General features: G+C 42.5%; 1 protein-coding gene across 1 annotated transcript in view; it reads left to right on the top strand.

Moving 5' to 3' along the window:
• The first annotated feature begins 2,448 nt into the window (after positions 1-2,448).
• Positions 2,449-25,667, top strand: part of STRC (stereocilin) — a 293,114-nt gene continuing 269,895 nt past the window's right edge. Inside the window, exons 1-5 of the mRNA XM_069221443.1 lie at positions 2,449-2,474; positions 2,858-2,891; positions 6,557-7,280; positions 14,291-14,315; positions 17,665-18,997. Coding sequence (XP_069077544.1) covers positions 2,449-2,474; positions 2,858-2,891; positions 6,557-7,280; positions 14,291-14,315; positions 17,665-18,997 — 2,142 coding nt within the window. The remainder of the gene's footprint in view (positions 2,475-2,857; positions 2,892-6,556; positions 7,281-14,290; positions 14,316-17,664; positions 18,998-25,667) is intronic.

The raw sequence follows: 25,667 nt of genomic DNA, 5'->3' as shown, positions 1-25,667 counted from the left end.
ATAAAGGCAAATATAAGAAGAATTACAGTAATCAAGGTGAAAGCCCACTGTTGCTCTTATGACTCTAAACATTTGTTCATTGGGTAAGAAAGGTAGTATTTATGCAACACCCATAAATGCAAAAAACAGGGTGTACACTATTTCGTTTTTGACTTACACAATATAATTTGTTGCCTTGTGAATAACACCCAGACTTCTCTCACTGGATCAGGACATTTTCCCAGAGACACTGGCCACCAATAATGCAACTATATTGAGCTCTCTCTCTCGTGGAGGAGAGCCACCTTCTTGTAGATATTTAAAATGATAGTTGTTGCTGATCAATGAGACTACTTCTATAACCATGCCAAGTCGGATTTAAAATAATGCGAGTGTTATCCACATATGTAATACATTCTAATGTGCAAGATCTAATTAAATCAGCAGGAGGAGTGATATCAATGTCAAATAATGTTGGACTTAGAGATGACCTTTGTGGGACTCTACACCTGCTAACGACCTTGAAGAAAGGAAGTGCGCCATTCTAAGGCTCGATCTCTAACTCTAGTCTCCTGTAGCTGTGACACTAGTATTGCATGTGATACTGTGTTACATGCTTCAGATGGATCTAACAGGACAAGGGGGGCAACTCCCCCCTTCCCCTGAGTCAGCCTTAACATATTGGTCTCTTCTTCTACAAGTTCAGTGCCATGAAATGCACGGAGTCGTCCCTGATAATATTTAGGATGGCATACTCACTGATGAATTTAAGGATTTGCTTGTTCATCTGTTTTTTTCTGCTATCTTACCAAGTAAAGATACTGGTTGCAGATTGTTAAAATAGAAGGAGTAGCCAACAGCCTTTTTAATAGAGGTCTGATAATGGCCTTCTTCCTACCATCTGTTACCTAACTTATTATTTCAGTCAGTACTAGGCGTAAGGAATAGTGCTGATTTCTTATAATAGAGCCCAAGAGGATCTTGAATGGTCAGTCAGAGTGGAGTGTCAACTTCAAGGTGTTAAAGGGTCACACATAGTGCTTCTGCTGTTGCCCCTTCTTCTATGTTGTAAAGGCCCGCAACTGACACTGTCTCCATTGGCTCCCACTACAAACACTCTTTGATTCATGCCTGCCCTTTGTCTCTAGTCCCAGGTACTGCAATAATAAGAGTGTGGGCCAGTATACTTTCTATGAGAGCATTTGAAATGACTCGGAGAGAGGTTTTAAGCACCACAGAAGGTATTTAGTTTGTAGCATTAAGGCATGTGGAAGTTAGACAAGGTAGTTTATTTTTTTCTGGGAGAGACATGGAGGAGAAGCAGTGCAGGAAGACCTTGCACATTTTAAATAATGTGATGGCTCACCTTAACTAACACTTTCAACCTTTATAAAGATGTTCAGTGTGGACAGAACAGAGTAGCAAAGGAAATGCAGGGGTGCACATGTGCAAGATACATTTTGGATTACTTACTTAATCAAGCAAAAGTGCCTTTGCCACTTTGCATTTGTTTGTATTTATCTTGGTAAGTTGCCCACTATAAAAAATCAGTAGAACTCTGTCAGAAATTGGTTATTATTTGGGAGGGGTGATCAATACCAACATAATAAAGCCAATCTGGTTAGTTTAAAGCACAGTTGTAAATGAATCTCCGCTCAATCCCTGGTCGCTATGGCACAAGAAGCAAGCAACCCCCAGAGAAGCATGTGTTAAGTTCAAGTAGTACCAACAAGTTTAAAGTAAAGAACACAACACAACAAAATTCAGGAATCAATTTGTGTGAAAAAAACTAATAATGAGCAAAAATATACCAATGTCATTCAAATGGGATGAGAGGAATGGAACAAGAGATGTGAATTTTTAAATTTTAAGGCAAAAAGCACCTCAAAAAAGTAAAGCACCATTGAACATAATAGTTTTCAGTGACCAGCACTTAGTCACAATTTCAGGTTGACTGCAATAGAGCACAGGTCTGTTACATGAAGCAATTTCACCCTAGCTTTTTCACTTTGGGCTCTAAAATGGAAGTCAAAAATGTTCCTCTTGGCCAAGAGCCAAGGCCATGGTCGACTAGGGTCCCTTAAAGTCAAATATGTTGTTGTCAAGCTCTCTCCGAAGCCATTGGTTTTGGCACCAATAACTCTGGACAGGACAGGCCCATGAGGGTCCCTTATCATTTGGATAGATTTGTTGCCCAAACTGGACCAAGGCCTTACCTTCAGATTTGGTCACTTTTTTGGAAGTTGAAATCCTCCAGCAGCATAAGGCTAGAAATTGTAGCCTGGCAGGGCTCCACAATGTGAGGCACCACTGAACCTTTCTGCGACTCAGCAGAAAGCTCTGAAGGTTTTCTTGTCTGTCTTACATGCAACCATCCTGGGTAGGCCTCACCACCTTGTCCCAATCTGCCAGAAGTGGAAAAAGTATTATAAAATTACTCTAAGATTATGAATGAGCTTCTGGTTCAATATGCCAGAACCCCATTTACCAGGGAGGTCAGGCTTAAGGTGTTTAATCGATCCTCTGTTAAAAGGAGATCTCCTGCAACTGACAAGATCCAAACTTATTCTCTCCTCCAGTGTGACTGCAGTCTAGCTGTCTGGGAGTGCCCTAGCAATGAATAGGAAAAGCCCACTATGGCATCTCCAATTCAAAAAGAGGTACTTGCTCTGCCAACTCTTCCTGGCCACTCTTAGGTTGCCAATTGCTTTTACGTAGTGAGCTGTTAACACCACCTGTCCTTCCTGGCTTTCTGGGCTTTTTCTTGTGAACGAAGGTAGTTCACTCTTCCAGCCACTGGTGGGCATTCCACTTCTGTCGGTATGATAAGTGTCAGAACAGGTTTTAATTCAGTCCTGGCCCAGGTATCTTAAAGCAGTGGTTCCCAACCTGTGGGCCAGGGACCCCTGGGGGTCCGCAAAGCCTCCTCAGGGGGTCTGCGACTGCTTGGAAAATTAAATTATATTAACAGATTAGGTCTCCAGTTTTCAGTAACTACTCAGTGAGGGGGGTCGCAGGATTGCAATATTGATTCATTGGGAGTCCCCGGGTTCCAGTAGTGATAAAGTGGGGGTCCACAGAAATCAAAAGGTTGGGAACCACTGTCTTAAAGTATATTTTTACTTTTTTTATATTTTAGTTAATTTTCCACTCCAGCTATCAAAAATATCATTTCACCATTAAATTAGTTTTTGTAGATTGAGGGTCAAATGGAATGAACTCCACTGGGATGGCAGAGGACTACCACTCTACAAATTTAGATTTGTCAACCCAGCTCTGTGAACAACTCTCTAAATTGGCACAACCACTGTCGTGGCAGTTCATGTCACTATAGGAAAAATTTGATGGACGGTACCATCAGTCTTGATGGCTGGGCATCAAACTTTTCAAAACATATTTTGTTTTATAAAAGCAAACTCCCATATTCTGATTTTGCAATGGAAAAACAAAAAACTAATGATCCCTAGACCATGGGAGTTTTTTCCAGGGTGTGGGGGTCATTGTGACTAAATATCCTGTCTGACTGACTCTAAATCAGGCCATAAGTAAGAAAAACATTTGAAGGACTTTGTTAGTGTATTCCCAGGTTATGATATGAAATTAAACATTTTAATCACACCTAGGCCAGTCCTATGGAAAATATAGGTGCTCCTATACCAGGCTTCCCCAACAAGTAGCTAATGAGCTAGTTGTTACTCCGCAGCTATCCAAAGGTAGCTCTTTTATTTGCATCCCAGCCTACTAAATTAGAAGATTTCACTTGGTTGCATTAACATTTCAATATCAAAATTTAAAAGCATATATTTGAGATACAGAAGTATGTAATGTCAGAACTCGTAAGCTGATGTTTGAACAAAAATGGATGGATTTCAAAAATATAGTTACAGCTAATAAATGATAAATCATGTGATACTGGGCAGACATTATTATTTGTATTTCCTTGGTGCTGGGGTATTACAGCTGTGACTGTTATGTATTACCCATGTAGAGGCATTCCACATTGACAGCACCTTTTTTGCATTACTACATGCAGCATGTTTGATGAATTGATGGAATCACTGCTAGTATTCTTGTACACGGCATCCACTAATGTAAACTTGTCATGCAAACTTATCTGGTCAAAATTACAGCACTAACAATAATTATAGAACATGATAATTTTGATTTACCTTAAGTAGCTCTCATTGACGAAACGGACGGAGACCCCTGGTATTTTCAGTGAAATAACCTTTAGGCCTTCAGTCACTGTGAGGGCACACATTTAAATATATTGTGTGCTATTTGTTTATGTGCTAAGCACCTGTTTTGCTTCACTACGGACTGAAATAAAACACACACTGAAAGGAATTCCTGGTATAAAGCTCTTAGTCTATGAAATATATTCAGTAAACCACTCCGTGAGGCTCGCAAAGAAAGGTCAAAAGTGTAGAACTGAAAGCGTACTTTTAAAAATGGTCACAGCATGGAAATAGGAACATGTACAAAGAATATTCTGCAAAAAAAAAATATATAGATAGATAGATAGATAGATAGATAGATAGATAGATAGATAGATAGATAGATAGATAGATAGATAGATAGATATTCATGCACAATGCAAAGCAGATGATAAGAATTAAAAATGCATCATCATGGGGCACAGTTGAATATGCTTCATCTCTTCTGCCAGCAGCAGGTTGTCAAACCCCAGGTCAACCGTGAAGAGAGACCTACCCTCAAGGGAAAGATGACAGGCATCAGCATCCTGATCCTTCCAGAGGTCTGATCCACTCCATGGTCAAGTCGGTTTCGGTCTCTTATGTACCTTAAACAAGCCAGAGAGGAGAATTCTAGAAAACCCCTCCCACTTCATAAGTTGTTGTTAAAAAATTCTGGCTACTTCAGGTGAATTTTGAAAGGAACACGTGGGAACTGGCCAAGATCCCAAGGTGCCTCTCCAAAACCAAAGTGTTCCCTGCTGTACCATAAACATCATCCTAGTACATCTTTATCATTTTGACTCCCTCATGTTATGTCCTAGCCCTTGATGAGAAAGAGCATGCATATACATAGAGTGAAAACATGAGCTAGAAGGATATTGCATAACATGGGCACTTCTAACATCTGCAACTTTACCACGGCAGTGGTTAACACTAAGTTAAGCATAAAATGAAGTCAATAATCAAAATGAAGCTGTAAGCATAAAATGAAGTCAGTAATCAAAATGAATCTGGTGGTCACCAACATGACAGTGTGCTGCTAGGCTAACTGCAAAGTGGAGTCAGTGGTCAAACACAAATATCATTACAGCACCCTGCCTTGTGGGCTTACCGGGTACATTTTAGGGTTGACCTATTAGTATAAAAATAGTTTTCAGACATGGTGAAAGCACCTTTACTTACCAGGTATTACTGCAGTGCCTTTAAGCAGCAGCCCAGGCACAGCACAGTGGTGCTTCTGGCAGTCATATATTTTTGGCTCTATGGGCTTGGGTAAAATATACACTGTGTAAATACACAGTGAAGGCTACATATGAGATTTCACTCCATGCCATTGGCACATTTTCTGCTTCTTCAACTACTGCTTCACATGAAAGTTAAATTGGCCAATTGGGTGAAACCAATTTTAACAATACCAATTTTAGGGCCAGAGCACACTCACTCTGACACTGATTAGTGTTGTCACAGGGCACGGAGTCTTAATACCAGCAAAACTAGAGTCCAGAAAAAGGCAAAAAGTCTAGGATGATCATGCAGAAAAGGCGAATTAACTACAAACTAAAAGAGTGGAAAATAATACCATGCTGTGGATGACGAGTTATCCACAATTCTATGTATGCCTCCTTGAGACAGGGAAATGTGTTGCTCCCAAGGCTGACCTCATAGTGCCCAGATTAGATTGTTTCAGGGGGGAAGGTTCAGAAAAGACATGAGCTAGTCCAATGATCAGTTGGTGCTTTCACCCACCACAAAAAGCACAGTTGAGCATTTTGAGAGAAATTCTCCAACATTGAATGTAGGATACACATTACACGTTAGGTCCAGAACAAAGGATTTCTATGTTCAATAATTGACTATTAACCATCAGATGATGTTTCTTAAATTATAAAGTTGATCTTGCAGTCTCCTTAGACAAATGTACTCTTCCCAAGATTGAATGGATACCAGTCTCACATCCTATCACATTGTATCACAATCTGAATATTTTGTCAATGACATTTTAATTATTGTGTTGGTTCCTTACAGGTCACAGCTCCAATGTGAACCAAGACAGATTCCAAAAAATTTCCTCAAGCTGGAAATCGAAACTGGAGCAGTTTTACACTGGTTCTGTCTTGCCTAATATTAAAAAGCATACGGAGCATCAGCTAAATGTGCAGAGTCTGCTCCAGAAGGTTGCGCTTGGAATTGAATCTATGAGGATCATGAATGAAAAGAAATCATCTTTGCCTAATGTTCAGAAAAGCAACGTAAACCAGAATAGACTGTCAGAATTTCTACAGAACATTTCCACCCTCTTACAAAACCAAGAGTCCCGGGAGCAGGCAGGGGATTCTTGGGAAAACATCCTGCAGCCGTTATTCCCAGTGCCTGCAGAGAAACCGAGGCCTACCCCTGCACTGAAACTTAAAGACTTCCTAGTGTCATTGCGAGGGAGCAGGAACTGGGACAGCCTGCTCAGTTTTATACAAAGTGTTCTCAAGCTGTTCAGCAAGGATCAAACTGCTGTCACCTTCTTGATGGAGAACTGGGAGATACTCAGTGGCTTGGTGGACACACTTTTCCAAGCTTTAATCAGTGGCACTCTTGGCCAGGACAGCGTCACCATCCAGGGGGTTTTGTGCTCTCTGATGGGTCGCAGTTACTGCGGGTTCAGCACAGAATGGCTTCAGCAACTGCTGCATCTCTTTGAAGGAACAAACTGGAAGCCAATGGTCCATGTGCAGTCGGGGAGCTCAACTGTGGGCCATGGACGTCTGAGGCCTTTCAGTTTGCTACCAGGAGCCCTGCGGGAAAAACGTTCAAATCTGACCCAGCATCCTGCAGAACAAAACCATAATGAGATGCAGAGTCTTCTTCAAATCATCTACCGCTCCAGTGAGAGAGGAAAGAGAGTTCAGTCAGTGGGATCAGCTGTAGGATCAGATGAGCCACTTTGGGAAGGACTGGAGGGTCTCCGACAAAACCTTTTGAGGAGAGTTGGCAGGTCTGTCTATGGAAATGTTAACAAGAAGGTCTCCCGCATGACAGGCTCTCTGGTGAACAGGGTCTCATCAGTTATTGGCATCCCCAAGTCAGACCAGGAGGGGAAGTGCTCTGCAGGTAACATGTCACTGTTTCACTACATGTCTACAATAAATTATTGGTTGCAGTGTTTAATTTGCATAAGAATGAGTGTCAGGACCTAAACATTTGCTCAGAAACCCACAAACTGTGCTATTAAATGCCAACTGCTTAATACCAAGGCTGCGTAATCTCAGTGCCATCTCATCCAGCTTTAATACTCCATCAGACACTCTCTGCCCCTTTATCACATTTTTGCAGATTCTAGCTTTCTCACTTTGACACATTGGCCCTCATTCTGACCTTGGCGGGCGGCGGAGGCCGCCCGCCAAAGTCCCGCCGTCAGATTACCGGATTCAATGGGGCGGCGGTACACTGGCGGGACCCCCGCTTTACCGCCGCGGTCGGAATCCCCATTGGAGCACCGCCGGCCTGTCGGCGGTGCTCCCGCGGTCCTCCGCCCTGGTGGTCAAAGACCGCCAGGGTCAGAATGACCACCATTGTTTCCATCGTTTTCTTTCTCCTTCCTTATCCCTTGTATGTTTTCTCTCCCTTCCTTTGAGAATGATGAGAAAAAATAAGTTCAGGTCCCCAGAAATGAGTGCCAATAGGCCCCACCTACAACCACCGGCTGAAATTAAGCACTCATCGGATGTAGTCTTTGTGCCACATAAACCACGCATCAGAAATCGTGCTGTGCATGCAAACACAAATATGCCTTAATTCACAAATTATTTTTCATGATCAAGGAAAAGGATATGTGCCTGTACTCAATTGTCTACCCTTCAGTCAGGGATGTATGCAGCAGAGGTACATACTCCTAAATCCTGCTCAGATGGTCACACGTTTGATGCCACAGGCACTGTTCCACCCTACATTCAAAATCTGCTGATGTACAGCATGTCATTTACTCATTCTATATGTGCTTTACTGCAACATTCAAAGCCAAGGCTTGAACCCATGTGTTCTCTTCAGCCCCACAGTGAAGTTCTGCTCATACTCATTTTTCTCTATTGCTTCCTCACAGTTACCTGTTCATTTATTCCCACTCTGTACTAGGCATTCATTAACACACTCTCATGTTATATTATTTAGTGTCATCATCCATCTCTTTCTTTCCCATTCACTCATCCAGGCTTCCAGTTACTCCTCATTCTCACCCACTTTTTTCATTCATGTATAACTTCTCACAGTCTTCCTCATTAACTGTTTGTCCATCTTTCTCTCACAGTCCTCAATTGCTTAGAGATATTTCATCCTCATAGACACTGATAGCCTAGCCAGCCAAACAATATGCCTACTATGCCCACCCACTTCCCATCCTACCATAAGAGGAACTCTTACCAATATCACTTCCTATTTTTTTATTGTGTGCTCACAGTATGCAGTAGCCTCAACCAATGGAGGCATGGCAATTCTGTTGTGTATAATCAGTGGTTCCCAACCTTTTGACTTCTGTGGACTCACACTTTCACATTACAGGAACCCGGGGGCACCCACTGAATCATTATTGGAATCCGGGGACCCCCTACTGAGTCTTAACTAGAAGCAGGAGACCCCAACCTAAACATTGTCAATGATTTGAAACGCAAAACAGTACACAAAAAATGAAGAAACAAGCATTCATCAAACACATCCACAAATGATAACACATTTTATTTACTTTGCAACTAAAGAAAAATAAAAAACATAATTTTAATAGAAAGGTTGGAGATTTTCCAAATTCAATTGAAACCACACATTGTCCGTACTATGGGCCTCATTATGACCGCCAGGGTCATGGTCGCGGTCGGACCGCTGCCAAAGTGGCAGACCGACTGCGACATTACGACCGTTGCGAAAGCGTCACAGTTGGACTGCCGGCACTGCCAGTTTGCCACTAGTTGACAGGCTGGCGGTCTCGCCGGTTGTAATCCACCAGGGCAGGGCTGCCCTGGGGATTACGAGACCCCTTTTCTCCAACCTTTGCATGGCAGTAGCCCCGCCATGCAAAGGCTGGAGGAAAAAGGGTGTCGGGACATAAGAGGTGCAGGGCCCCCATGGACAGATCTGTTGCGCTTTCCACTACCCAAATTACGGGCAGTGGAAAGCGTGACGGGTGCTGCTGTACCCGCCGCAATGCCACACTGGGGCCGATTCGATTACGAGCCAGCATCAATGTTGAGGCCCTGTTCACCGCAGGGTCGTGGGCGGAAACGCTGTTTCCACCTGCCGGCCATGCGGTGAACTCCTTATAGGGCCGGCAGTGTTCAGGCCTCACAGGCGGCATGATGGCAGTACGAGTTGAGTTTGGCAGGAGGCATTCTGTTTGATGCACCTGCACTGTTCCCAGAAATCAATCTGATGATACTAATTTAATTTTTAGCCTCCATTTACAAATTCCTTGACATTTACAGTACCTTTAAAACATTTTCATTACACATTTAGCCACTTTATGTATATACAAGTTATTAATCTGTTAATATTATTCACTTTTCTAAGCAGTCACAGACACCCTGAGGAGGCTTCACAGACCCCCAGGGGTCCCCAGACCACAGGTTGGGAACCACTGGTGTATATCATTCTCCTTGTTCTGTTTTAATTTAGTATTTTACTCCCAATTTTAGGCCTGCTCTACTGACCTTATTCACATGTATTGGTCATTCCAATAGCTGATCTGTCGGGACCAAGTATGCTTGACTTGTTGGGTGGTCCTCCTAATGTAGCAAGACCTGTATTATTGTGCATTTGCATGGGGGCTGTTTTAATTCGAATCAGAGTTTTTAATTGACCCTATTACTGCTATGCCTGCCTTGCGTCTTCTCACTAGTTACAGGCCTTCATTCCCATAGAAACGAGAAGGAAGCAATGTTCATAAAGGAACACGTTTCACTCTGGAAGTGGAGTCTGATAGAGAGGCTTCACGCTTTACTTCCTCCCAGATGGTTGCTGGGCCTTCTTAGATGCGGCCTAACATGGACACAGCACCAAAGGCCAGGGAGGCTCCTATTACTCCTAATGTCCCCAGACTTGAAGTGGCCGATTCTGTTGCTGATACTGATAATGTTGTGAGGGAGCATTTTGTCCAGGGATCAGAATTGACTGAAGTATTGCAACACCTAACGGAGAATCTGGAGTTTTCAGTCTGTATTTACTCTCCAAAAGAAGATTTTTATTAGCAATATCACTGTGTCTTCTGCTTCATGTACCAGTTAAAAAAAAGTGTTTCCCATGACAGGAAGGATTTTGAAAAGCAATCTTTTCCTCATTTCTGACCAAACGCTACCCCCTTGAACATTTCTCGGATGAACTCCCACTCTCTGTCAAAAGTGCAACACTTGATGGCAGGTTTGGCAATAAAGGGCACTGTAATAGCAGAGAGTGCACTCCCTCCCGCTGCAATTTAAAAGAAGATTGAAATAGCTGCTAAACCTGCATATACAGCATCCAACTTTGCTGTCAGAGCAAACGCCTATACCAACTATATTGTGCAATCTTTATTTCAGGATTTACAAGCGTTTGCTGATTGTGTAAATGAGGGAATAGGATATTCTTCAGTCCATGCCATAATGGAACAGCAAGTCCAGTCCCCCTTGGACATTTCATATGATAACCTATGTGCATCAGTTACTTCATCCAGATCATGCATAGCAACTCGTCATCACATCTAGATGAGACCCTGGAAAGCTGATTCTGCACAAAAAGCAATATTGATGAAACTCCCTTTTACTAATTTTAAGATCTTCTGGCAAGAATTGGAAGAAATCTGTGAAAAACAAGAAACTTATGGCTGCTTTTAACCATTTGGCAGATGTTGTGGATTTAGATACAAAAGAGTTTTTGGAGAGCAATCTATGTCAAAATGTAATCTGCCCCTTCGAGGCAGATGTCATGGCCAGAACGCCACGGTGTCTGACAAATCCTGTTTCCAGTTGTCTCTTGGAGGTTTAAACCCCACCTCCTCCACCTAAGGCATGATTATACACATGACTGTCCAGTCAGGGGCAGACTCCTGCATTTCAAAGATAAGTGGCAGGCAACCAGTTCAGATGCCTGGGCACTGGAGACAGTTTCTGTGGTGTATCAGATTCCCTCGCTTTCTCAACCCACCCGACATTTTCGCCCGACACCCCTCCCTCAGTGTTCTGCACGTCAACAAGAGCTGCCTCAAGGAATTCAACTTTTCTTGTCCAAAAAGGCTGTTGTGCTGGTTCCTCCACAAGAAAGATTCCTGGGGTTCTATTCAACTCTCTTCATGTGGCCGAAGCAATCAGGAGAATTTCAGCTAGTCTTCAAACTCAACGGACTGAACATTTGCATTCCTCATCAAACTTTCAGAATAGTTTCTTGGCAGACCATATTAACCTTCGTCAACCAAGGACACTTTCTGTTGTTCCAATGACCTTGAGGAGGATGCATACCTTCCAGTCTAGTTCCCACAGGTTTCTCCAGTTTGCAGTAACTGGTGTCCACTGCTGGTTCAGGGTTTTACCCTTTGAAATCTTGATAGCTCCCAGAGTCTTCACAAAACTTCAGGCTCCTTTTCGAGTATACTGCATAGTGAAGGCATTCAGATCTTACCTTATTTAGATGATTTGTTAATTTCACCTTCCAGTCTTTCAAAGATGTGGGGTTCACATCACATGAGCTTGCAATGTTTTTCATGATTATGGATTTCTCCTCAAAATGAAAATATCCAATTTATCTCTAACTCAGACTCTGCAATTGATAGGAGTTTTATTCCGGACAGACTTGGGCCAGGTTGTCCTCACACAAGAAAAGAACTATAATCTCATCTCCATTCTTTCATCACTTCTGGGCAAGTCACAAGCTTCAGCATGCACCTGGTTGAGGAGTCAAGGGGACTGCATTTTTATCTCAGGGTGCATCATTTTCTTCGGTTTTGGGACCTTGCATCAGGGGAATATGAAACTCTAATTCCAGTGACCAAGGTTGTCACACCTCAGCTTTTGTGTCTGAATCCTCTCGGCTGGACAAGGGGTACAGCTTGAATTTTCCTCCTCTTTTGACCCTTTCAACAGATGCCCAGACATGGTTTCAGAATAAGATTCTGCTCTTCAGACTCTAGATCTCCACAGGGCACTTTCCATCTATTTATCTCGAACCTCGTCCATTCGTAAAGTTGAGTTTGTTTTTTCTTTGGCTAGTAGAAGTATGCGTCCTTCATCCTCTACAATATCAAGATGGATCAAGGTAGTCCAGTGCTTAATTTGTGAATAAAAAGGTGCCGGAGCCCTCCTCAAACACGCGGCTGCTGCAGTTAAATATGTGAACACAGAATACTCAGGAAGAGTAATCCCGAAGCCATCGCAGGCCTGTTCAATCCATATAAAGCCACTCCATGCCCCTTCAGCTCACTCTTCAGCTTTCTACTTTCTCTCTTTGTGACACTTTTTCGTTTTTCCCTTCATCCGTCTTTTCCTTATGTGTATTTTACTCATAGCAAATGCTTGAGGCAGAAGAATAAGCCCTGGCCCTCAAAAATAAGTGGCGGTGCTCAGCACCAGAAACAACAAGCACAAATTAAGCACTGAGGTAGCCATATCAAAATCCTATAAGATTGCAGGCTAAGAACTACAATTGCATGTAGAATCACACTCAAAGTTTTTGCTTGGGTAAGGACTGTGAAGTGAAGATGGAAGAAGAGGTATTGGCAGTTGCGCTGGTGTCAGGGCAAAGTGGCGGGGCAGGAGTGTGGTTGTACAAGATGAACACAAAAAAAACACACCAAACCGGCAAACACAAACAAAAATATAAAAGAACTTACCTGCCGCTCACCGCATCAATGCTCTTCTGCTCCTCTCCACTTCAGCACAGGTTCCCAAACTCCCCTGTGGCCAATCTAGATGCTTCCATCATGCTGCTGGCAGCATGAGAGAAGCATTGGGATTGGCCTGAGCACCCTGTCTTTAAACTCCCAGAGAGACAGGGAGCCTGTGCCTGCTGTCTCCAACCTGGCAACGCAGATCAGGTTGGAGATAGCTCAGTGCACATGTCAGTTTGGCCATCCTGAGATGGTCAGCCAAACCAACATGCACACTGATAGCAGTGCACACCAGTCCCCCTCTGTTCCTATCACTGCAACCGCAAGACTCCGCCCAGCCCATAGAACTTGAAAAATAAAACGATAATAAACCTGTTTTATTATTATTTTATTTTTCAACTTTTGAGGCTGCAAGAGTGAGGGTGATGGTCCTCCGCCGTACCGGAGGAAACACTGCTGGGTAATGACCCATTTGCTTACCGATAATCTTCATTACTCTGAGTCCAGGTCCTCATCGTCATAGTAATGATTTCCCAGCCCCCACCCCTCCATAATAGTTTGATTTGATTCAGTCGTTTTCTTGACTTGTGATTTACAGGAAGTGATATTGCTAGGAGTTGCTCATATGGTATGATGGGCAGTGAGAGGCCATATTGCAAGTATTTTGTTCGCTGGCAAGGCTATCAATATCTTTGGGGATGGAGTATCTCTCACCAAGTAAAAACTGTGAAGAGGAAGATCTAGACTTGGAGTAATGAAGATTACCAGTAAGTAACCGGGCCATTTTCAGCCACTGAGTCCTCCAAAATGTACTAATTTTCTCTGAGCCACTTTCCCTGCCACCCGCTCATCCTTTCCTTCAGTTACCCACTTTACCTACTCTTGCTCTAACTCTCAGCTCTCCCACCCTCTCCTATTTTGCTCACTCAAAGCCCGCATGTCGTTTGCTCTTTTTGAGCATGCATTGATTTTACTAAGTGGGATAAATACGGGACACCGAATACACCTGTATGTTTCTAATTTCTATCAAACTTTTTTAAGAGTCTGCCTTAATGCACCTGTCGATTTCTAATTTCTGTAATCATTTTTAAGAGTCTGTCTTAATCCATCTGTGTATTTCTAAATTATGTAATCCTTTTTTGAGTCTGTTTTAACGCACCTGCATAATTCTAATTTCTGAAATTCTGTTGTTTTAAGCGTCTATCTTAATGCACTAGCACATTTCTAATTTCTCTGATACTTTTTGAGTAAATGCTGACCTGCTTTCATTTTCTTTGGCTACCAGGTAACTTACAGCAGCTGCTTCTGTGGTGAGTAACGAGCGACGAATATTAATACGAGGCGACAGCCGGAGTTGTTGTCATTAGGCTATAGTAAAATGTTTTTTAGAGAATGTCCCTCAAGGACAAAGACGCACGTGTTTGTGGGGCTCGTGATATTAGCACATACATACTGTCTGTTTTTCTATGCAATGCTGTAATGTCATTGTATGTTAAAACACACTGGTGTGAACAAGTCCAAAGAGAAAGAAGGGGACCGCAGGAGGGGGACAGAAGGGGCTTGTATGCTTGTGAACACGTGTAGGCTACCTCCCTCCTGGTTAGTTGTTCTGGATTTCTGAATGGGCCATGGGAAAGGTGCTGGGTGCTTCTTGATTTGTTCCATGAAGACGGTTACTCACTGTTGCTTGCAGAGATCCTCTGGCAGTGTCAGGAACCAACACATTCCTCAGCATGCACTAGATGTGGAAGAGAAAGGGACCCGTAGAAGAGCCTTAGAGTTGGGACATAGATTGATTGTAGGGTGCCAGAGATCTTCTGTATTGAGGGCATTTTGGCATTGTGCCACTGATGGGTCTGCAGGTGATGGTTAGACGCTCAAAGGTAATATGAGCAAGGATGGAGATACAGCGCAGTATCTCAGTGCTGGGCTAATGCAAGGTCTCTTCTTTGTTTCAGTGCCTTTGTGTACACAGTTTTGTAGCTTTTGCTACTTGTTGTTACTTGTTTTGCTGCTAATTGTTCCACTACGTGGACGAGTGGGTAGGAGACTAAAGTAGCAAAGGTCAATTGTGCCACAGACCATGGTGACCAAGTAAAGAAAGGGAAAAAAACGTTATAGGCTTTAGTAACTTAGTGCGTTAATGATTGTATTTTAGGATGTTGTATTTCTAGGGCTCTACAATAAATGTTGTTTGTTTGTTACTCATGAGGTTTTAGCTATTCAAGCCGTGAAGTTTTTTTCCCCCACAGATGATTACAGTAGGATGGCGACGGGGCATGGAGACACACAGCAGTAGTTAACTGTTTGAGCTTTTTAGCCTCATTGACGTTTCTGAATCTGTCCAGTGATTTAGTTATTGTCATAGTAGCTGTTTAAGTCCACCTCTTTGAGCGCTAGACTAGTGGCTGTATGTACAAGTAAAACTGAGTTGAAGATGTTCGGACTGATAATTATGAATGAAAACAGATGGTATTCATTTGGGAAGTTTTACGAAGTTAGGATATTCTTTTTGCTACAGGTTTGTGGTTGATAGTGTCGGCGGCTGCAGGCAGGTCAAAAAGGGTGAAGACAACTGCTTTGCTGCTGTGATTCAGTTTCTTTGTGGCATCTCCGGCTGGCCTTCCACCAGAATGTAATACCTGTTCGATTGCAGGTAGAAAGGTGTTTTCTGCGAATTCTGAGGATGAATGGTGTGCCTGATATGGCTTGGTGGCAGAAACTGGATGAGGTAGTAAAATGCAGAATAGGGCTGCAAAATAATAGACGTTTAAATGTTTAATGTTTAGTTTATTAATTTTGTCTTGATGAATATACGTGAATCCTGGAACAGCTGCTAAAATATTGTGACATTGCATCATGTACATAGTTAAAACAGTGAAAACGGTTCTAAACTGACAACATATGTATATCGACTGCTTTGTGTGAATATACCTACATAAGTTAAAGGCCATTCTGAAATGCGTTAGATAAACTTTACACACACATTTTCTTTTAATGTTGGTGAAACCACGTCAAAGAAAATAGATAGATTGATGTTGTATAAACTTCATAACAGTTAAATAATCAACTAATATGATAGTAGTATACACAGGTACAGTGTGTTTTTCATGGAACGTGGTGATTTAGGACTGTTCTGCATTGGTGGCTGCACAATTGCGTTGATTTTGTTGAAGGATTCTTTGTTAAGGGGTTTAGGTGTGTGCTTTGGTGGATTATTTTACAACAATTTAAGGTCACGGACCTGCAGCACCAGATGGTAAATTAGTCAAGCGTCATAGAGTCTGAGTTTTAGTGAAAAGTAGATTCAGAAACTGAGTTGTGCTTCAAGTTTTCTGGGGAGGTGTGAGTGTCATCTTGTCATGCAAAACTGAATTTGGTAGTTTGTATCTTTTGAAGTCGTCTAAAACTCTAAATTGGCCTGAATAAATCAAACAAAATGCAGATGTTTTGGTAGTAACCACCCACCTGTCCGGCTAAGGAGTTAACTGGAATTTACTTCTATTCACCAATATTGGGGTATATTTACCAGCCCCTAGCGCCACCGGATGTCACTTTTTGTGATGCTCTGGTGGCGCTCTGCACTGTGCCATATTTACAAGGCGGCTCTAAGCCACTTTTTGTGGCTTAATGGCGCCTTGTAAATACGGGCCCCTCCAACGCAGTTTTCTGTGGCATAGGCGCGTGCAATTGATGTTGCTGTGGGCGTTCCACATCAACACCCATTGCTTTTGATGCGGCCCCAAGATTTACAAGGAATCGTAAATCTGAGGTAGCGCCAAAAACTAATGCCACCCGAGGGGTGGCTTTAGCATGGTGAAGCGAGGAGAAATACTTTTATTGCTCCACGTTTTTGCTGGTTCCATGTGTTCTGCATTCTGCAGTACACATAGAAAGAGCAAAACGCCAGGAATGATTCTTTATGTTAGGAATGTATCCCTTCCTGCACATAGACAATCATTCAATAATGAGGATTTGCTACTTTCATGTGTGCTGCATTCTGCAGCACACATAGAAGTGCCATATCGCCACTGTAGATTGTTTATGTGCAGGAAGGGATACCTTCCTGCACATAAACAATAATTCCTTTCAATGCAGACACCCGTGAAATTTTCTTCAAGGATGCCTGCGTTGGCAGCTAAATTTAGCGCCTGCACTAGCGAAACACAGGGGTGCGCTGTATTTTTCTAAATACGGTGCATCCCTGCGTTTCAGAACTGACGCAGCGCAGCGCTGCAAATTGTGCCACAGCGGCGCCCTGCACCAGTTCCTTGTAAATCTGGCCCATTGTGTTTCCAATGTACACTGAATCAGCTGTTGCAACTGACTGGTCATAATATTCCTACAAACATACAGTTATGCCCAGATAGTGTTTCCACATGTATATGTTTACATTTGGGAATTCAATAGAATGAACATCTCAATCAGATCGATGTCTAAATTACTTTATGAAAATAATCCATAGGATGTACACAGACAACAGGAAATAAATCGACAGAAACATCGATTAAAGGATCTAACTGAGGTTTTTTGATGGGGTAAAATAGTTAGAGCTTATGGTATTAAGAGAAATACGTTTGATGGAGACAGCAAGCAATTATCATGCTACAAAGAGAAGAGGAGCATGAGCTAATTTCTTTACCTTTTATAATATTTCAGGGGGATCAAACACAACATCAAGTGGAATGCAGAGACCCTGGGTTTCAGTACTAGGAGCTTCCCATCACCACCTCCAATGATGACCTGTTTGAAGTCTGCTGGCACCGTTCCAGGGAATGTCACCGAAGACTACAGTGCCGCTAGGAGTCTGAGTGCAGTTGCCTGGGAAGAACCTTGGAATGCAGATGATGTTCTGGAGGCAGTATGCAATGAAACCATTCCAGGTCTTCCCGGCATTTCTAACTTTACCATTTACTTGTACTGCAATCTCTTTAACAGCACAGACTACAGCAACCAACCCGCCCCGGACCTTCGGACCACCTGCTCAGATGCAGCATGGTACCTTGCAGCTGCTGATGGAGATTCACTCTGGGTCAGAGTGTGCAGGGAGTTTTTCCCAGAAGAGTTTAACCTCACTGTCTGCACAAATTCCTCTCTTGTAGACAATCAGAATTACAACCAGCCACTGATGGAGGGCCTCTGTAGTAACTGGTCTCAGAGCTTTGATGAGGCCAAGCTCTACAGGAACAGTAGTGGTTGCCCAGAAACTTTGCATAATGTAGTCCCAAACCAAGAACTCATTTGGCGTTGTCTTCTTGAGAATAGAACAAGCTCGTTGGAGATATTATGTAGCAATGACTCACTCCAGAATGCATCAGGGGTCAACAAAACCTGGTTTTCTAAAATCTGCCCTAAAAGAAGAATTAAATCAAATGGACTTAATTCATCCCTTCTTAGGGATGGCACATTTTGTAACTATAAAGCATGGAGCTCAAGGGCATTTAGAAATGCAAGTCTAGTAGAGCAATGCAGAGGCATGAATGCTAATGGCTTTAAGGCTCTTGTTTGCAGAAACATCTCTCTGTATGAGTCCCTGATGCTGTCCCACCCTTGGATCGAGGGCTATTGCTCAGATATTTTTAGGGACTCTCTCATTGATGGAAAGTGCTTTCTTCAGAGGATTGTGGATAGTCTACCAGTCTTGCCAAACTTTGACTCGTCACAGATCTGCAGGAGTCCAGCTGCATACTTTATGGCTGTGGTCACCCAGCTTTCTGAATGTGATGATGGGTCCTCCACTTGGATGCTGAATGTAAACTACCTCCTTAAATTGCTGGACTTTGTCCTGACGTATTCCAACCTGGGTGAGGTGGAAAACGAAGTCCGAGACCAGGTTGCGGAGGCTATACTCCTTGCCAGTCTTTTGGATAACAGCTCCTTTTGGGCCTCCTTCCAGATGAACTCCTCACTTAGTATCCTGCAGACTGTAGAATGGTACCTTGAAGAGGAACATAATGTTTCCCTCAAAAAAGATCTTTTAAGCTGTTTCAGTGTAAGTAGTGACTTGCCAGTTTGACGGGCGTGTCCTGCTACTATTATTGGAGCATAGGTTGTAATTATGGTTAATTATGATCAGCACTGTTCTCGCCAAAGTATATTTAGGTCCTTGAAATCACAACTGTCCTTTTAACTTTGAATACAGGGCAAGATATCTGTGCATTTCTTCCTTACATGCTTACATACGTTGTCTCTTTAGAAATGTCACTTTCAGGGTGTAAAAGAATACATGCTTTCATTAAACCATGCCATAATTAATTATAACCTTTAATACCAAGAATACATTGCTGAGTATGTGATGTATTTGATACCGGGCATTTGGCATATCTGACACATGGGGTTTAGAGGGCAAAAGAGATATCTGTCGTCTAAAATTCAAGTCAGGTTAGATTGGGCGGGGTCTGTGTTAGAGTAAGGAATGATGAACAGTCGCTGAGCATGCAGAAGCACAGACCTACGGATGTTTTGATTGGTTTTATTAGAATCTAAAGGAGCTCTTGACTGATGATCTAGCTTCAGGAGTGGAAAATACATTGAGTGAATTATGGGGGCAATATAGACAGGGTAAAATGTCTCAACACCCTCCACCCAGGATGAATTATATGAATTAATTCAAAGGTAATATTCGCAGTTTGCAATACTGCATGGCATTTGAGGGACTGGGGTCCAAACCTTTTCATATGTCAGTAACTAGTATATTAAATAAAATGTGGAGCAGAGAAAAGATGAGGGCTTCTCTACACTATGCATTGAAAGGGGCACAAAAACTAGTCCAAGCAACACAGGTCGTTACTAGTCAAGTGTAAGGTGGATTGAATAAAAGTCCAGACTCGATCCTTGGGAAACGTATTTCATAGTAGAAAACATACAAAGTGGTAGCATTAGTCAAATCAAAGAGTATAGTCGGTGTAGACAGTTTTTAGGATAAAGGCGAGTCTCTTTAATACTGAACTGAAAACGATAAGAAGTAAGTTTTATGAGATGATTACCGGGCAGCTGTCTGGTAGTATGCTAGAAATCGAGAAGAGTTTGCACATAGTCTGGTTTGAGAAGACATCAAATTGGTCTCATGCTTGTTCACTGCGAATATCCTGAAAAACATACAGGGTTTGACTATTTGGGTTTACCCCAACATGAGTCCCATTTAAAAAATATATATATATATGCATCATATATGTTCTGGTGTTAAATATGTAAATACAATGGTATTACCTCGTCTATTGACACTCAGTTGAATATCTTTCCGAGAATAGAGATTGAGGTAACTGCTTGGCATTCAAATCGCATTAGGCACCAGCAGGAAGTGCTTAACCCACAGTAACGTTTTGCCAGGGCAATATCATATGTAAGTATATGATGATGCTGTTCTTACAATCCCTTCTAATTCTAACTTCCAAGCGCTATATCTAGGATAGTGGTTTGGCACTCCTAATGAAATGCATCGGCAATACAACGTTTTTCCGTAATGCCAGCATGCTCCTCTAGACCCAGATTGGCAACCTGAGTCATTAAAATAATGTAACAAAAGCTTTAACCTGCAAAGATATGTATTCATCCTGCTAATATCTGTAGTTCCTTATTATCAGGGTTATATTGGCCTATTGGGCAATCAGGCAATGCCCGATGGGCTGGTCTGGCAGGTTAGTGTGTGAGTTGTGTTTTGGGCTGTTTTTGGGCGTGTTTTAGACTCTGATTGGTCAGATTTTTCTGTTCACTTCCCGGATATTAAAACAAGCATTGCTTGCAGCAAGCAAATCCATGCAGTCTGCCATATCTTGCAAAACACTTACACAGCATACCTTTACAATTACAAGCCTGCCACAATTTGATTTGCACACATGGACCACTTTTTTATAGGGCCGCTTTTATTTTGGTGGCCGGGCCTCGTTTCTGTCCCAGTCCGACCCTTCTTGTTATAGCAGTTTTCCCATTCACTGTTCGCTCCCTGCAGTTCTCAGGTATTGTATTCTCCTGTTTATTAACACTTACCACCAGACAAACAATGAATACCAATAGCGCCATCCAAATGTTTCTGAAAGCCATGATGCTTTGTTAAATCGCTGGTTACTGGAGACTCTTGCATGACAGGACCTGTGACTGAATGCAGGATGCATCTCACAAAACATCTTCATGAGACTTTTCTTGATATAGATATTGTGAATGTGCAAACATAGTGTATTTGATCAAACACAGATTTTACATTGACTGTAACCCTTTCTTGAGAACATTGCACTAAAGAGTCAAGTTGATCGCAATGTTCTATCTTTGCAGGGTGTGAAACCTTTGAAGTTGCAGTTAAGCACAACACATCTGTCCTTATCAAACTTCATTGGCTCCCCTTGGAGTTTGCATCACTTCCAAACTTGCCTGAAATGTTTTCAACCTCCAGCCTGCGCTTCTCACCTCACGATGAATGATTGCTGACAGTTTGGTCTCCCGTAGAAGCAAGAATGTTCTGCTCCTTGACATCCAGTGCTGCAAAGAGCTCAAGACTCTTGCTATCACTGATAGTGGCCTGATGTAAACTCTGACCACTGCCCCCACCTCTGGATCATAGATCTCTGCAAACTACAGCTGTGGAGGTTCCCAGTCGTCCATGAGTGAATTTCAGCTCCTCACACCCACCCTTGTTTCTCTGCCCCCAAAAAACTTTAATACACAAACTAAAATCATTGCTGGCGCACCCTTGATGTGCAGCTCTTAGCCTCCCGCAAGTGTCGGTCCAAATGAATGCCTACACTACGCAGCTTTCCCTGAACATTTGCCCAACTCAACATTAACTCACCTACCAGCGACTTTTAAAAATCTGCTTGTCCTCGATAGGAATATGGCTCTAACCAGAAGGCCGATGTCTTTGAAAAGAACTGAAGCTTGACGGGGCTTACTCTGGCTGAGCCAGAGAACATTTCCGAAGATATGCTTTCTAGGAGACTTGCCTAGAATGATCATGTCTTCCTAATGGACCCATTCAGATTTGCTTCAACATAGAAGATGCAACATCCAACTATTGTCCTTTCTTTGTCAAATGGCTCATGCAGGTGTAGGTCTGGTAGCAACCATTACTCACTTTTTTACAGATAAGACAGTGTGGTCAGCTGACATCATAAATAGTGACAGTCGTTATTCACGCAAATTCATTCATATTGGAAACTCAAGACGTTATTAATTTATTTTAGGTACATAGGAGAATCTCTTTAATAGAAATCTGTAAAAAGAGATAAGTAACGTTTCCATTCATGTTTAGCTAAGTTGGCTTCAGTGCATTGGTAAAATAATTATATCAATTTTATTAATAAGTCTGTATGTGAGACTGACATAAATATTATGTCCCAACTAATGTTTATTCAAATATTGTGCCACTGGCAGTATATTTTCTATTATTAACTCCAACGGGGTGATATGTTTGTTAATGATATTTAGGACACAATATTCAAGAAAGATGATTTAAGCTTCCAGCTTTATTCTGGCACTGGATGTGGAAATACCCTGCACACAGGGATTACCAACCAGCTCACAAGAAGTCTGTAGACCTTCCAAAATGAAGCAGCCAGACTGGTACTCAACCTCCCACTCTGAGCCCACATCACACCACACCATACAACATCTCAGGGAACTCCACTGGCTCCGAATGCACAGGTGTGCACACTTTAAACTCCTCACCCAGACCTGCAAGGCTCTCCACAACATTGGGCCTTCCTACGTGAACAGCTGCATTCACTTCCACCTACCTTCCAGACACATCCTCTCTAATGGTCTCACATTATTACACACCCCCATGGATAACCAAAAACAGAATAGGGGGCCGCACCTTCTCGTTCGGGGCCCCTAAGGCCTGAAACAACCTCCCACAAAACATCAGTGCCTCCTTCTCTTTTCTTGACTTTTGCAAGAAGCTGAAGACCTGACTTTTCGAGGAAGCCCCCACGGCTGGCCTCACACACCTGCTACAAAGCTCCTGGGTATCCTCACAGGTGATTAGTGCACAAAAACAAATCACAATTAGCATAACATAACATAATGTACCATATCTTTTATAAAGCTGAACTGAAAAACTGACAAAAATCCTACTTGTTTTTCTTCATTTTGTTATGTCCTAGGCCATTTGTACAGATGGCCTTAGATCTCATGGAGAGACTGTTGTAGTTCCTTTATTCTTTATCCTAATAATGTACAGAAATGTTCCTATTGTGTTAAGAGCTACTCTTAGCCTAGGTCTGCTCGTTCCTCCTCCCTTCTCCTCCTTTCTGTTTGATGTGTCTGTTTGCCCACATTGCTTCTCCTTCCTCAGGAAGAAGTGTCCAGTGTCCACCAGCAAGCCAAAGCCCCAAGTGGCCACAAAGTCCTGACACTTTCTTCCATAAACAACTTCTACACACTTTTCTGAAGGGACAAAATATGAGGAAAGCTTGTCTGGGAACATAGAAAAGAACAATGAGGAAGAAAAGAAAGAAAATACAAAAGACAACAACACAAAAGTTGGAGAAGAAGAATTCAAGAAGAGTGAGAGAAAGAACTTGGATTCTGATCCAAGTTGTCATTCTTGCCATATTTGTTCAATCAGACACATGCGTGTTGGGCACTGATTGATTTCAGTATTTTGCTATAGCTCTGCACCAGGAGGATGTTCTGCTTCGTGGAGTTGGTTGCCCACACATTCAATTGAGACAGCATTGCCTGAGCTGTCTTCTCCACTTTCCTCATTGTAGAGACCATATTCCTCCACTGGTGGGCATCATTTCTTGAAATATGTTTCTGAATATTCACTGTGAGCCAGTTGCTGTGGTTGCTATGTTGCCTTTGTTTTGAGTGACAGTCAGAGGCTTTGATAGAAGCTTTGGGTGTCTGATTTTCGGTTACGTTGTTACTGCACTAACTCCAGATTTCCAGGTTTGATGTTCTAAGTCAGTGTTCAGCGTCACATGTCAACTTTCAAATTTGTGTTTGCCTTGGCGGCATTTTATCACTGACTGCAATGTTGTGGCAATATTTTGAGGGTTAGTCTTCTTTCTGTGATAGTAGTGTCTGACTGTTTCTCCGAAATGCCAGGTCCAAGTGGAATTTTCCTGTAGAACTGTGTTGCGCTAGTCGCAGAGGACTTGACAAAGAGCTTGCCCAGTCCTTATCTGGATTAGTTTGGCTGTTTGCACTGCATTCTTTATTGCGTCCACAAACTGTTTTACCATGCCGTTGGTTTGAGGCTAAAGTGGCATGATCTTTCTTTGGTGAATCTCCAACGGTACCATGATTTTAAAAAAAATTAAAACATTCCCTGAGAAAGGGAGATCGCTGTGTGTTTTGATACTTCGAGCAGGCAAACTGTCATCTAATACAGTCAGGATGATAGCTGATGATGTGAAGGACACCGAGCTCATCGGGAGAAAGAGGAAGCATGCATCAATGATTACTAGTGGACCTTAACAACAGTTCTAGCTTTGAGGGCTTCCCTGTACTTTGACACAAGTGACTGGTTTGAATCACTCCCTCCACTAGTCAATCTTGCCAAGGAACTATACTTTGCATCAAAGAAGATTCTTCCGCACTATTATGCTTCTGTGACTATCATGAGTGAGGTTGACAGTTTGCTGAAGTTGCGATTTTGGTGAGACTACTCTGGTTCTGCACAGAAGGATACCTTGATCTGTTTCTGACAGGTCCTCCAGCACATTCTTGAATGCTAGCACTTCTTCTATACTGATCCCTTACCTATATTGGCTGTTGTTTTTGAAAAGTCTCCACCAATGTGCCTTCAAAATGGCTTTCACTTGCCCAAGTATGGTATTCTTGTATGACTCTTGCCTTAGTTCTTCCCTGGATATTTGCACACGGGTTACCTGGCACAGCATGAATTGAAGTACTCTTCTGCCAGTAAGAGCATGGTGATGGTGTGGGGGAAGAGGGTGTCTTATGAAATCAGCAGGATTGTATTCCTTTTCAGGCTCCTTTCCGGGCTGTTTTGAAGTCGTAGTCCATCAAGTGTATTCCCTATCTTTCTATTCTGAATAGAATTTTAGGTTTTGGACTTCTGTATGTAGTCAATAACAACTGATGGCCCATTACATTCATGAATAGTCTATCATACAAAAGCATTCAATGATGCTCCCATGCCTAACTATATCCAAGCTTTGGTTTTCTGGTTAAGAGTACACTCTTACCATGCTTGTCTATGCATTGATTTGCCTTGGAGAGGTCTGGCCAGGTTTCTGTTCGGCCAGAATTGCACCAAGTCTTATTGGAGTGGCATCAAGCTTCAGCTGAGCTCATAGAGAGCTGCCAAGGTATGCTAGGTGGTCAACGGATGCTACCTCCTCTATGATGCTCTTCAAGTCTTCTTCTAATTCCATTGACCAAGTCAATGGTAGTCATTCCTTGATGAGCTCTCTGAGCAGGATACTTACATTGCAAAGTCCATGATATAGTAAGAGTAATAGCTTGCTAGTCCAGTCAAAGATTTCAAACCAGCTATGTTAATTGCAGATTGAGGTTTTTTTTTTAGTGTCTCAACCTTAGTTGGGTCTGGCTGCATTCCTTGGTGAGAGAACATGTTCTGATAGTGGCCTTTATAAAGGTCAAAATTGGAAAACATGCATGCTCCGTTTAGGCAACTAATTATGACACTGAGATGTGGGTCTGGATGTCCCTCCTTTTCAATATCCTTGTTTGGCTGC

Source organism: Pleurodeles waltl, chromosome 3_1 (assembly GCF_031143425.1).
Source record: "Pleurodeles waltl isolate 20211129_DDA chromosome 3_1, aPleWal1.hap1.20221129, whole genome shotgun sequence".
Classification (NCBI taxonomy): domain Eukaryota; kingdom Metazoa; phylum Chordata; class Amphibia; order Caudata; family Salamandridae; genus Pleurodeles; species Pleurodeles waltl.
The sequence above is the reverse complement of the archived record's forward strand: the minus strand, read 5'-3'. Positions and strand labels throughout refer to the sequence as shown.